Raw genomic sequence first — 14,862 nt, 5'->3', positions numbered from 1 at the left:
TATCTGCTCCCTTCAGTTATCTACTTTCTTCTGTTCTTTGTGATCTTGCAAACGGCTTAAGCTTCGTGTTACTATTTTCATGGTCTCTTCACACCTGGATGATAAAGACAAAACGAAGCAACCAGCTTTTCCTTAGTAACTAATGTTGGCGTGACGCGTAATGGTCACTGTGCTGTTCTCCAGCCTGAATCCATCCCCTGCTTCCACGCCAGGAAGCACAGAGGGGATCATCGCTGTGCCGTTTTTAGCTTTCAGACCTCATCCTTCATCACTTTAACCGATACTTGAGTTCCCACCCTCTGCTGAGCTGAGTCCATGTGTCGGGAGTACAGCACTTATCAAAACAGGGAAGAGCCATCTAAGCTCCCTGTAGCTTACATTTCAGTTGGGACAACGGGCATGGCAAATAAATAAGCAGAGGCTACTGTATAACAAGGCTTCCGGGAACTAATTCTGCCGAGTGCTGCTATGGCAACTTTGTCAATCAGAAGCAGAGGACTTCTGGGGGAAAAAAAATCAGGCTCTCTGGCTTCTTAATAAGAAACAGAAATATCACCCAAAGCACAAGACCAATTCTTCAGGCCACCACTGCTCACTGTCATCAGGAATCCTGTTGCTAGGACACGGGTAAGCACAGAAAAGCTAAGGACACTTTGCAAGCTGGAGAAAAAAAAAATTTTTTTTTTGGTGGAATGGTGTTCTGCTATTCACATTTTTAATTCAGTTCTGAAATACATATGGATAAAGATTAGCTAGAAAAGAAATATGTCCGTAAAGTTGACTTTGAAATCATCTGAAGCTTGATGATATAATGCTATAAGAAGATGATAAATAAACTATTAAATCAAGAATGTGTTGACATTTTATAGTGACGTTTTAGAATCTATTGTCAATTCAGACATGACATGCCTCCTGCACTCACGAACTCACGGCACTATGATTACTGCCCAAGACCCACACAAGATTGGGACTGTCAGCATTCTGTCATACATGGGGAAGGATTATGTGAATCTTCATTTCTTCCTGAGGTTCTACGTGCAGGTAACGTTTGCTGGGGAGAAAGGAGGGGTGCTATTTTATTTAGTGATATAGTCACTGATAAGTTTTCCATGCTCTGATGAAGCCCTCCCCATTTGTGCTTACTCTAACAACCATAATTAAACTCAGTGGGTTACAAAAGCAGCTCTCAAAGTAGACATACTTACTGGAAAGAAGGACTTCCATGAGAGGAGAGGGTAAGGGGGATAATGAGCAAAAGTCAGAATATATGGATAAAATTGTCAAACAATAAGTAAAAACTTTTTGGTTTCTAATTTTAAAAGGTTATTAACTTCTTTTAGCAAAACCTTTTCATTCCATTAATTACCTCAAACCAATTGATCAATCATTAACTCAGAAAATAGAACTTGCCTTTGTTTTTACTCTGGCTTTAGTTTCTCGGGATACCATAATAACTGATTCCCAGATGTTTTCCGTGACCCCCAGGTTCAGCAAGAAAGCACTGAGAAATGATGACTCCAGAACGTCTCAAGACCATGCTGTGCGGATGCATATTAGCGCCCTGAAATCCTGCCTGGGGGTGGTCTGGGAATGGCAGGGATCAGGGCCTGGCTTGCAGTGCTAGAGTCAGAAGCAGACCGTAGTAATCGAGAAAGGTTGATAGTTGTCATGGCACTGCTCTTTTATTACCTGGGAAATCTGCTCTAATTTTCATTGGAATGAAAATTAGCCATACCTCGTCTGTGAACAGATGCGGAGCTGGAGATGGGTCCACTCTCCGGATGTCATTATGAGCTGCTGAGCACCGAAACAGCTTCACATGCTGTGCCTGACTCACTCTCATCACTGGCAGAGCTCTGCAGGTTGTTGCTAACTTTAATAGCAGAGAGCAGTATCGAAGCCCCAAGTTCCAAAACACTGATAACAATTCTCAGAGAACAAAATAAATGAGCATCATCTAATAGGCCAAGACAGAATGATGAGCTTGTCTACTACCCTGGGCTTGCTTGCTGCACACATTTTCCCTGGCCATTCTCCTCATACTTAATATCCTCAGTTCAAAATAGGTCATTGACAGTCATACAGAAACCAAGCAAGCATGACGCGTAATACCCCTATACTATGTGTACCTAAAGCTGGGTGTGTCGTTCATGGAGACAGTGCTGTGACAGCCTCAGGGTTTGCTACAAATCAATCATCTGTTCCTTGTCCCACTCACTGGATTCTTGTTAGAAGGCAACAATCCCCAGGGCAGTTGTTTATGGAGAAAGAGTTAGAGTTGGTCCTCTTCACATTAGGGTGAGGTGGTTCTAATAACACCCACTCAAAGAATCGAGGTAGGGCCAGGCCCCGTGTACTAGCTCCTAGTGGGGGATAAGCAGGTGATCATAGGTAACTCTGAGGTGAAGCATAGGAAGCTGGTCACAAAAAAGGGGGGGCACTTAAATAAAACCGGAATTGCCATGCTACTTTTCTGTGGTTAGAGACAGCCAAAATGAGCAGAAAGCATGCACTCTTTGGAGCTAGAGAGCCTAAGCTATCCTGTATAGCTCCTGTGTCACTTGGAACTAGTGACTCAAACATCTCTTAGCTAAATGTTCTCATATGCGCGTGCGCGCGCGCACACAAACACACACACACACACACACACACATGCACACAGTTATTTGTGGAAGTCACCATAGGGAGAATTCTACTGTAAGAGAACTCAGCAAAGCAAGCACCTGTTTTCCCATCTTCCTGTTGAACCCACAGCTCTGGGACAGGCACCTCTCATTTCCTCCTCTCTGAGTAGCCTCTAGACCTCTGCTCTGACCTAAGCCTTGGTCAGAGACATCAGGGTGACTCTGTACAATGGATGGTGACACACAGAAAGAGGGCTTCCTTCCTTCCTTCCTTCCTTCCTTCCTTCCTTCCTTCCTTCCTTCCTTCCTTCCTTCCTTCCTTCCTTCCCTCCCTCCCTCCCTCCCTCCCTCCCTCCCTCCCTCCCTCTCTCTCTCTCTCTTTCTTTCTTTCTTTCTTTCTTTCTTTCTTTCTTTCCTTCCTTCCTTCCTTCTCTCCCTCCCTCCGTTCTTTCTTTCTTTCCTTCCCTCCCTCTTTCTTTCTTTCTTTCTTTCTTTCTTTCTTTCTTTCTTTCCTTCCTTCTTTCCCTCCCTCCCTCCCTCTTTCTTTCTTTCTTTCTTTCTTTCTTTCTTTCTTTCTTTCTTTCTTTCTTTCTTTCTTTCTTTCTTTCTTTCTTCCTTCCTTCCTTCCTTCCTTCTTTCCCTCCCTCCCTCTTTCTTTCTTTCTTTCTTTCTTTCTTTCTCTCTCTCTCTTTCTTTTCTTTCTTTCTTTCTTTCTTTCTTTCTTTCTTTTCCTTTCTTTCTCATAGCTACTGTGAAACTGAACCATCAGTTTGTCTGTCAGGAATAACCTAACTGAATTATACTAGAAAACTAACCCTGTTTATTTACCATGCTTGTGTTTCTTCCTCTGTCTCTGTCACTGGTCAGGTTGCTGCTTACACATCATCTCATGTTTCTGAGAAGGACATGAGGTTGATAGGTAGGGTGATAGGTTCAACACCAATTTGTAGATAAAGCAACTGAAAACCACTCAGACAAAAAGTGCCTTCCCCTCTCTCTTTTTCCTCTCTGTTTTGAATACCGGTGATTCCACAAAATCCAGATAACCATTTTTCACTAAAATAAGCTCAAAACTGTAGAGCAATTACTATTATTACCACTGCACTGAAAACCAAGGTAACCAGATATATACTGACCAAAAATGATGAATCTGACGATGCATGGAAAGTAGGAATTGAAACAGAAAAATTAAAACAGTAGAGAAAGAAAATGCATGAAAGAAATCAGATTAAGTTATGAAAGAGGAAAACAAGATTTTTTTTATGACAAATGAAGTAAAGGTGAATTGGGAGATGGATGAGAGATCATTCTCTTTTCTTAATCTCTTTTCAAAACTATCTTATAGCTACTTCTCCTACACCCCCCATCCTCACACATCAACATGTCATCAACATGTGTCTTTGCTATCTTATTCAAACAAAAGGGAAAGCCATTGTTCAGATAAACACCACAGTGCCCACCTCCATCTCCGCCTCCTCTCTCTTATTCCTTCCTCCACTGCCCGCTTCCTTAACTCATCTTTCTATCTCCAGGAAGAGGTAGGAAGTAATTGAGAAACTATTTTTTAGTGAATGAGGTTTTTGACCACAGTCCAAAAGAAATCTCCAGAGATTGCTTTTAAACTAAAAGCAATTTCACACCAGCAGAAAACTTTAGTTTCATGGAACAAAGTCTAAATGGGAGAAGTCAGAAAATGCCTTCCAACTAAGAAGCTTGGTCAAATACAGCAGCCCAGTTACTACCAGGAAGTATCTCTGTCTGCAACCAAGAAATAAAAAGATAATTTCTTTTGTTTAATTCTTTATTAATTACACTTTATTCACTTTGTATGCCCCCTGTGTTTCCCTTCCTCCTCCAGTCCCAATCCCTCCCTTCTTCCACCCTCTGCATGCATGCAAGTCCACTGATAGGGGAGGTCTTCTTTTCCTTCCTTCTGATCCTAGTCAGTTAGGTCTCATCAGGAGTGGCCGCATTGTCTTCCTCTGTGCCTGGTAATGCTGCTTCCTCCTCAGGGGGAGGTGATTAAAGAGCAGGCCAATCAGTTCATGTCAGAGACAGTCCCTGTTCTCTTTACTAGGGAACCCTCTTGGACACTGAACTGCCATGGACTACATCTGTCCAGGGGTCTTAGGTTATCTCTATGCATGATCCTTGGTTGGAATATTGGTCTCAGGAAAGATCCCTGTGCTCAGATTGTTTTGGTTCTGTTGCTCTCCTTGTGGAGTTCCTGTCCTCTCCAGATTTTACTATTTCCCACTTAAAAGATAATTTCTTTAATGATATTGTCATTCACCAGGGCAAGTGAAGATACTCAATCACTCATTTTACTTGCAGTCATAGATTTTTTTCAGATATATTTTTGCATTCAAGGTCAGCTTCCTTTGTGGTAGTTTTTCTGTAATATGGAGAGAACAAAGACACTATATGGGGGAAGCAAATTCAAACTCAACCTCAGCAACAGTTTACTGATAGAATCTCTAATGCATTTTCTAGGAATAATTTTATACGAAATATTTCAAATTCATTTACCATTATTCACTGATTTCCTGAACCTCCTAAATCATGTGCTTATTTGCTAATAATGTCCGGAAAACACAGAAAGACGAGGTTGATTTGCTCATAGGTAGAAAGGCTGATGCAGTATCATTTAATTTTCTTCTTGTATACTTATTTCCTATTGGCAGCTTGAGATGATCCACTGACCTAGAGACTGTCAAGTGCTGTGACTGCCACTCTTCTCTCTCCTCTTCCTCGTGGCTTATTTTGTGAAATGACGGTGCCTGAGGGACCAGGCACTGTCCCTAGCATGCCTGTATCAGCTGCTTTGTACATTGACTTAGTGGTTTGAAATCTCAAATTGGTATTTTGCTCTTCATGTTTTCATATTCAAGTTGGTTAAAAGCAGTAACTAAACATAGTTTTGTTCCTCCCTTTAAACATCTAATTATTAAAAGTGGAAGTGTGTCTTTTCATGTCTATGAATCCATCTCAAATATTCATTTATATTTAGTGTGTTCTTCTTTCGTGAGATAATTATAATTTTTATTTTGGTGGTTTAAAGTGTGAGGCCAAGTGGGCTCCTGTCAGAATCCTCACAGCACCGGTTTCTCTTTCCTCTGAGAGAGCAATGCCCTGTGTAATTTTTCCTTCACAGGAAATGACTAATGGTCGTCTTGGTGGTTCTTACTGCTGCTCTCTCACATCAGGTCCTCCATCTTGGCTCAAATCCATCTGATCAGCACACAAGCAGGCTAGAGTTCATTGGCATGTGAACACTCTGCAGTCTCTGGAGAGGAGCATAGTAAAACGCTTTAGTGGAGCTTGGCTACTTTGTCTTCTCCTGTAAGGCATGAAAATTATAGGGCTTATACTTTTGAAAGTAACAAGATAAAATATCAGAAATTTATTAAACCTAGACCAATTATTTCCTTTGTCTGAATATGTAAAAATCCATATGAAATAGAGAAAAACAGTAAAGGAGTAAGTCATTTCCATAGTAGCTTCTAATCACCAGATTGGAAAAAAGAATAAGAATTTGAGTAATGACATAATTTTTATTTTGGATGCATTCCAATACCCAATGTACATAAAATAATTATTGCCAAGTGAAACGGATACATCAATAGCCAGCTGGATTTAAGTGATTTTAAAGCAAGTGCTTAGAGAAAGTCATTTTGGGGTATCTTGCTGCTGAAGACAAAGCAGATCACAGATATGCTTACATGTTGGCTTTCTGACAGGACTGGGAGTTCCCACACTTCATGGGAGATGTTGATGTGAATCTCCCTGGGCTTCACACGCCTCACATGCAGTTCAAGATTCCCTTCTTCCAGAAGATCTTCAAGGAGGAATACCGCATCCACATAACAGGTACGCTGTGTGGCTTTGGAAAACACCACTGCGTGTTTTCTGTGGAAAGTGAACCGCTGATGAGGGCATACATTTAATTAGTTCTTAATCATCTAACAACGCAAGTGGAGCTAGGTGGGCTGCCATCCATCTGGGCTGCAGGCTGATGGTGGTTCGGACACGTGAGACGTTAACACCCAACAAGCACTTGGGAGTGAATGAAATGGGGACAGTGATAAAGATGGTTCACCTGCTTCTTACCTGCCTTGAACAGCTTATCACAGTCACACTCCACTCGCAGTAACTAGCAGAAGACTGTCCTTAGAGACAAGGAGCGTGTGGCAACACAGCCTCCAGTTGGGTAGCGACTGCAGGGTCTCCTCTGGCATTCTGGCATGTGACAACAAAAAGGGCAGGGACAAGCTCTCTTAGAGATTAATTCCTGCCATGCTTCATGGACCAGCAAGCATTGATCTTAAACACTGGGGTGGCGTTTTCACGGTTCCCCGAATGAATTTTCAACATCAATATACTCTGTGTTCCTGCTCTTGCTGCTAAGGTGAAGACAATGTGGTCTTGAATCTTCAGTCAGTCCATATGCCTTTAAAGCATTAGGCTACCGACTCTTTGATTTCACGGAACCTACTTCTATGGAGTAGCACAAGTTTGTCTCAAGAGATTCTTTTGTGACTCTCCAGATTATTTCACTCTCTGATTCTTCATGCTTCTGAGACGAATGACATCTCAGTCATTCTCATCCCAAAATGATATCCTGGCAATACGTTTTCTACCTTCTTTTCTTTTTAACAAAAAGCAGACAGTTGAATGATCATGGCTGAAGGGTCACATTCACCAAAGTGTTCAGATGCAAGGCATGAATGTGCGTGCTTTAAGGACAATGGGCCTAGGATCCCACACCTGCTATAATGAAAACTGCAGAAGAAATCTGTGCTTACACTACTGTCTGTGCTGATGGATAAAAATAGCCAAAGTGCAGAAAACATTAACATCTGAGTACAGAGAAACCTCTGCTTCCCAGTCAGGAAGCTGTGCTTTGGCTCTGAGTATGAGGCAGCCTTCCTGAGTTTGCGAATGAGCTCATGAATAGAGACAGTGCTTCAGCTCTCTTTTCCTATTCAAAGCGACCAAGGCCCGTTTATTAAATTCACTCGGTAAATCAATCCATTTGAGTTCAGGTCACATAGTATGGTTTCAGAGTCCCCACTTAATCTTTGCAGCATGCTATCCACTTGGACTTCTAAAAGAGCCATCACACACGTAGCATCACCATACTCCTCTGGGTGGCTTTGCCTGGACCATCTGTTCTTGCTACCAGCTCTTGTCTCAGGCAAACCCTGCATAAAGATGGTCTTACATCAGAACACATTAAAGGTATACTACTTAAGCATAAAACACTGGGTTGTGGGAACAATGAAGATAGAAAATAATTGGAGAACAAATCAGTTTTTAAAAAATGAACTGTGAAAAGTACTCAGATTAAGACTATTTTGCATGGCTTTTGTTAAGTACAGTGTCAATTATAGAAGGGGAAGATTCAGGGTTTGTTGTGGGAAGTTTTCCCTCCCATCCCTTAGCTCCCAGAGTAAAAACTCATGAGATTCAATTCTTATTTTACAAATACCTAGGCCGAATAGCTAGGCTCTTCTCTAACTACCTCATAACTTAAAGTAACCCATTATAGTAATCTACATTCTGCCACGTGCCTGGTCACCTGAGCTTAGGTGCTGTGCATGCATCCTCATTACACCTTGCCAGCTGAATCCTGCATGCCTGGCTCTATCCCGGAATCCCTTCTGCCTGTTGGATGTCTCACTCACTTCCTGCCTCAGCCATGGGCCATAGGTTTTTAATTGACAGGTGTTGCATCCATACAGTACACAGGGGATTCCTTCTACAGGCCTTTCAGTACCTAATGTTTGTGCATGTTTTGTATCTAATGTTTGGGAATGTTTTATTTTAAAAAAAAGATGGACAGAAATTTACATTTAAAAGTTGTACACAGTGTCTTAAAAGGGCCATGTGCTTGCAGGATTCCTAAAGCTGCAGTGTCATTGACTTTGTGCGGAAGAAATGCTTTGCATTCTGGTGAACACAGATACAGGACCTCAAACCTGGTCTCTTGAACTAGAGGCTGAAAAGAAACTAAAGGCAGATTAATAGTTTTCCAGACAGGGGACATAATATGACTAAAGCTTTTGGCAATGTTTGCTAAGAATTATAAAGCTCTGGGACAGACCTGGCTGACGTGGTGAGGGAATAAAGACAAGAAAAGCATATGGACAAAACACAGGGCTCAGTTAGGCGGGAAGACAGGGTTACTGTACACAGTTAAATCAAGGAAGTGTGTGTATGGTATCCATCTGGATCAAGGAGACGGCCTTAGCTCATCTCAGTAGGAGCAGTCTCTATAGGGGAGCAGTCTTTAGGCCTTAAATATCCAAGGGGCAGAAGGTACACAGGGTGTTCTCTGCACACACTGTCAACAATCACACTTGGACCAGGAGGAAAGGCTTTTCTGTTTCCAGGGAAGACTTCCCATTTTCCCAAGGATCTAAGACACTGAAGCTCATGGCATGGCCAGGCTCAAGTCAACAACAATCATTCTGAACTCCATTCACTTAGGGCTTTCTCCTCTCCCCACATAGGTTGATTGACAAGTTATTAGAGAGTCTTTAAATGTATGTATTGGTGGGCCCTAGCCCCATCAGTTACTGAACAGCTCTGACACAATAGGTCTGAGGAAGAGCCAAGGAATTACTTAGGAAAGTCTCCTTTGGGTAATGTAGCTGATTGAATATTGCTCCATTTTAACCAAGATCTCACCGCTGAGGTCAGAAGGTCCACGTTTTCCCCAGAATCTACCATGAAAACGATGACTACCTGAATCCACTGAAAAGTCAGCTCAGCGTTCTAGTGGTTAAATTGAAGGAGTGAGGGTTTTGAGGTAAAGCTGCACTGTAAACATTAACAAAGTTGTGTTGTTTCCGGTTTGTTCGTACGTGTCCATATCTGTTAGGATTTTCTGTAAAAATGGCTACAGATTTTGAGAAAAGCCAAACCTTTCTGTCTTTAATTTTGTGTTTCCATCCCTCTCTAGTTGCTGGTAATCAGCGAAAAAGATTGCTACTATGGAGAAACAGTTAGTCTTTAGGGAAGTAGCTTTTACTTCATCACAGTTTGCAAGTCTAATGCTTCTAGGGAAAACCGACATCAAATTTCCAAATTACTGTGTTTCATGATGTGTTTTAACACTGTCTCTCTTGCCTGGAAATTCTGTTAAACTGCAGATGCTAACTTGTTGAGTAGCTCCTCTGTCATGTACAAATTAAGGAAGACTTGAATGATTTTTAAAAATAAGTTAATATTGTATTATCACTGGAATAATTAAGAGTGATGCCCTCTATACCCACCAATGGATCTCAAATAATATGTGTCAGAATCTTCTGGGAAGACTGTTTAAGGAAATAAATTCATCAGCCATATGTGCTTGAGTTTTGGGGCAGAACCTGGGATCCATATTATCACAAACACAAGTAAAAGCTGGGCTGGCAGACAGAAGACTATGCTCAGCGTGATGTGCTAAAGAAGTACATTGTCTAAGGTATAAACTCTTGTTTCTTGGCTAAGAGGAAGCTGTGTGTGTTGCAGATAGCAAGACTGGAGAAGGGGGACTTCCCAAGCCCTTTGGGGCCCAGAGGATTACAATAGGAGTGGGTTTCCAGATGTTGAATGTTGAGCTACAGGATTTGGACTCATACTGTTGGATTTGGAGTTTGCTTTGGTGTGATTGGTTTTATGCCCTGGTACTTCCTTTTGGAATAATAATTCTTACTTTTATTTTTTTTTTCAAACACACTGGATGTTTAAAAAACACTAATTTTTAAAGACATCGGCGACTTTTAAAGAGTTGGGCTATGTGGTTGTTTGAATTAGAAATGCCCCCTTTATGCTCAGATATTTGAATACTTGGTCCCCAGTTGGGAACACTGTTTGGAAAGACTTAGGAGGTATGGCCATGCTAGAGAAAGTTTGTTGCTGGGGGGGGTAAGGGGGAAAGGGGGGCTTTAAGAGCACATAGCCTCGCTCTACCTCCAGTTCACTACTCTACTTCATGCTTGCTCTGAAAGAAGTGATCTTTCAGTTTCCAGTTCCTGCCTGCTGCTTATTGACATGTTTTCTCACCATGATGGACTCTTGCCCTTCTGAACTGTAAGCCAAGATAAACTCTTCCATAAATTGTTTTTCATCATGATGTTTTATCCCAGCAATGCAAAATAATGTCCCAAAATAGTTTTCACATTAAGTTGGCACAAGCTAGGACAATTTGAGTGGAAGAAACCTCTTTTCAAAGAATGCATCTGAAGATTGGGAGGTAGGGAAGCTGCAGAGCATTTTCTTAATCAGTGACTGATGTGGGAGGACCCAACTAATCCATTGAGGGTTGAGTTCACTCCTGGGCTGGTGGTCCTGCATTCTCTAAGAAAGCAGGCTGGGAAAGCCAATAGGCAGCATTACTTCATGGCCTCTGCACCAGTTTCTGCCTCTGGATTCCTTCACTGTTTGAGTTCCTGCCTTGAATGCCATTGATGGTGAACTGTGGTATGGCAGAGTAAGCAGAATAAATTCTTTCTCCCCAAGTTGCTTTTGGTCACGGTGTTCACATCACAACAATAGAAACCCTGAAACAGTAATCAAAACAGAAGTTGAACAGCTCAGAGACTGAGCTGTTACTGAGAAGAGCCTGTCCATTTTTTTGGACTAGAAGAGTTTGGACTAGAAAAAGAGTTGAATTCTGTCAGTCTGTGAGCAAGCTTAATGGTCTGTCCTAATGGGAGCCTACAAGATATATTGCTAAGAGCTATCCAGGCTGTAGTGATCTAGCTAAAAATATCTCGGAGACAAACAATATTAGCAACTGGTCTAGAGGCCATTCCTGTGATATTTTGGCACAGAATATGTTTGCTTTATGCCTTTGTCCTGAGAATTTACCTGAATCTAAATTAGAGAGTAATGGGCTGTGTTCTTTGTCAAGGGAAATTTCAAAACAACATAATGTTGCATCAGTGGTATGGTTGTTACTGATGAAGTTTCTCCAAGTTTGCATTGATAAAGAGCAAGTGGAGGAGAAAAAAATACAAAATGTATAGTTTGGAGAGGAAAAGAGCACTAGGAAACTTAATGTTACAGCTAAGGGATGTTCTGGAAGAGAGACCGTAATTGTTATGGAGAAGACTACAGTTAGGGAGAGGCTCCTTGTTTACACAGGAATAAAAGCAAAGGTACCCTTTGAGTAGGATCCCACCCAGCTAAACTTCCAGACTGTGAAAGGCTTAAGCAGTTTTCTAATCCTAGAGAACAACTGCGAACACAAGCTGCTGCTAATGTGGTTCAAGGTGGCAGGATCCATCCCAAGATGGCAGCCAAATTTGGTTATGTCATTTACATGACTTTAGAGATAGGTTTTAGAGGCATGAAGGATGCAGGAATGGAGGGTTCATGGATTCTTCTGTTGTTTAAAAGAGCCAGTGAGTCCAGGCAGCCTGTGGTTGGGGAGTCCCTTGCATGATGTCTCTGAGAGGTCAATGCACGAATATGTGAAAGTGAAGTTTCTTGTGTGTTGCAGTGGAGTCCCCAGGATGTTAGAAGTGCCCGGGTTGTGAGTCATCTGCCACGGAGGGCTGCATACAGAGAAGGGATTCACTGTAAGAGAGAGGTGTATGTTTCAGGCAGCAGTGCCTCAGGGGCAAAGCCATCAAAGCCCTTGACACTAACTGTGGAGCTATGGGATTTATTGTTTGTCCTGCTGGCATTTGGTCTTGCTTTGGTCCAGTATTTCTCAACTATATCCCCAGTCTTTAGGATGATACTGTCTATTCTGTTCCATTGTATATTAGAAGTATGAAGTTTACTTTTTGATTTTCCAATGAATTACAGTTAAGAAATTACCTTGAGTCTTAATAGTCTTGGGACTTTTAAACAGAGTCAAGACTGAAAGGCAAAGGGGACTTTGAAGTTGAACGAAATGCATTTTGATCATGATCCAGACTACAGGGGCTGGGGAGTGGAATGTAGTGGTTTGAACAAGAAATGTCTCCCCTAAGTTTAGGTATTTGAACACTTGGTTCCCAGTGGGGGTCGTTTCGGGAAGTTTAGAAGAGTGGGCCTTGCTGCAAGAAGCACGCACTTCAGGAGGGCACTGAGAGTCTCTCATCCCTCCCTTCTTCCGGTTGACTCCCTTTGTTTCATGCTTGCTGTTAAAGATGCAGCCTCCCAGCTGCTCATTCCAGGAGCCTGCTGCCATGCTTCCTCACCTGATGTATTTTTTTCCTACCTGAAACCATATACAAAAAGGTTTTCTTCTGTAAGTCACATTTGGTCATGGTGTTTTATCACAGTAGCAGAAAAGTAACTCAGAAGGATGATATTGCATGTAACAAAATAAGACAAGGGGTGGAAGGTTAGAGTTTTAAAAGTGATTTGTCTGTGTGTCAAGTTAGCAAGAGGTGTGGCGTGATAGTTAACTCTATCAACTTGACACAACCTAAAAAGTCACTGAGGAAGAGGGAATTAAAGAACTATTTAGTTCATGTAGGCCCATGGTAATATCTTCAGGGGATGTTCTTAATTGTTGATCGGTGCTGGAAGATCCAACCGACTGCAGGCAGCACCATTTCAACAGCCAGAACTATAAAAGACCAAAGGAAAGTAGCAGCGTATCATAAGCAAGCAGACAGTGTGGGTGCGTTTGTGTCTCTCTCTCCTCTTGACTGTGACTGCGGCAGGCCAACTAACTGACTTAGGCTTCTGCCACTGTGATTTCCCCATAATGATGGATTATAACCTTAAATAATGAGCTGGGGAAAAAAACATAAGTTTATCATAGCAACAGAAATGAAAGGAGAACACTTATACAACCATTAACAAAAGCTGATGAGCACAATGCTAAGTTCAGAGAGGTGATGTGGCCAGTAGAAAGGGTGCATGATAGATGCCTCTAAAAACTCTAAGGGAGAAAATGTAATATCACTCAATGTGGGTGATGACTGGCAAGGTGATCGTGGGGGAAGCAGAAGCCAGGGATGGAAAGGGACCTTGCAGACACTTAGAAGATTCCTCTATTGAGTTACTTGCCCGTGCTTGCTCTATACTGGACGAACCTGTGTGAGGATATTTAAGGCTCTCCAGAAAGCAGCGGTGAGCCTGTCCTGGGCGCAAGCTATTATATAAGTATGTGCTAGATAAGGCATTAGTGTGTCACACGGTAACTGGGGACCTGGGGCTGATGCATGGACTTTAACTCTGTTGCTATGGCTCTCACCTAGTCCAGCAGCCTCTTAGAGGCTGGTGTCTCATCTGTGCCTTGGGGATAGCAATGAACCTATCCTAAACCTTGCTGTGAAAATCAAACTCCTGAGTAAGAACACAGCACTCAATGCAGAGCATAAGCGTTACTGTTTTGTACTTGACACTTGCCATTTTGTTCATCCAGAGTTCTTGTTTCCTGTTTAATCCAACATTGGGTAGCCTGAGAGAGATTTTTTTTTCACCATTTATCCTCTATTCTAACTTTTCTGAGGTTGCCTCTAATCCCCGAGTTCCAGGAAGAAGAGAGCTAAGGATGGAAAATGCTTCCTTCTAAGGAAATACTCTTATGTAAAGGGCTTTCTGATACTGATGAATTCCCACTGACATTTTAAAAGCATTTAGGATTGGAGTAATTTTTAATGCCAATTCTAAGCTTGTTTTATTTATGCATGTCAAAAATAACTTGAATTATTGCATCTGTTTAGCTCATCTGGATTCCCCCTTGACAGATGGTTTGCTACAGTGTGTATGAGCTTTCGTTTTAAAAGCTGGGGTACTGCTTCTAAATACAATCCTCTCTATCAATGTGTGTGTTAAAATGTACTTTTTCTTGGAATTTTAAGTCAGCAACAAAGAGGACAATGGTTAGCCATTAAGTCACATTGGTACTTTTAGCCCAAGTCCATTGTTCTTAAATTGAGAGCTAAAAACAATATATGGTTATATCTTCTGCCCTTTCTCCATTCACCTATAAGATGCACATAGCTGGATTAAAAAATGCGATGGACGGAGTCTCTGGGGGCAAGAAGAGATGGCCTCTCAACTAAGTCTCCAGTCTCCTCTGAGTCCTATTAACGCCAGTCTCGGCGGAAGCTCTGCCATCTGTCATCGCAGCCAAACAAAAGAAGTGCCCACTGGTGGCCATCATCTGAGTAAATTAGGAGGGGTTTGGGAGAAAAGCCAGAAGGAAGGCTTATGTAGCAACGAGGAGGGAATTCACACTGCCGGCACAATGATGCCCGCGGGAACCCTTTCGGCAAAAATGAAAATGTGGATGTAAACA

At 42.0% G+C, this 14,862-nt stretch overlaps 1 protein-coding gene across 4 annotated transcripts in view; it reads left to right on the top strand.

The window, feature by feature from the left end:
* The window catches only part of Tmem117 (transmembrane protein 117), a 429,918-nt gene that overhangs the window by 405,740 nt on the left and 9,316 nt on the right, over positions 1–14,862 (top strand). For 3 of the 4 annotated variants that reach the window (XM_060388753.1, XM_060388754.1, XM_060388755.1), the window contains one exon: positions 6,365–6,494. The exons of the other annotated variant lie outside the window; for it this stretch is intronic. In XM_060388753.1, the coding sequence (XP_060244736.1) occupies positions 6,365–6,494 (130 nt within the window). The remainder of the gene's footprint in view (positions 1–6,364; positions 6,495–14,862) is intronic. 4 annotated transcript variants of the gene reach the window in all.

This window comes from Meriones unguiculatus, chromosome 8, assembly GCF_030254825.1.
Source record: "Meriones unguiculatus strain TT.TT164.6M chromosome 8, Bangor_MerUng_6.1, whole genome shotgun sequence".
NCBI classification, from domain to species: Eukaryota; Metazoa; Chordata; class Mammalia; order Rodentia; family Muridae; genus Meriones; species Meriones unguiculatus.
Note: the sequence above shows the minus strand (reverse complement) of the source record. Positions and strands in the feature narration are given on the sequence as shown.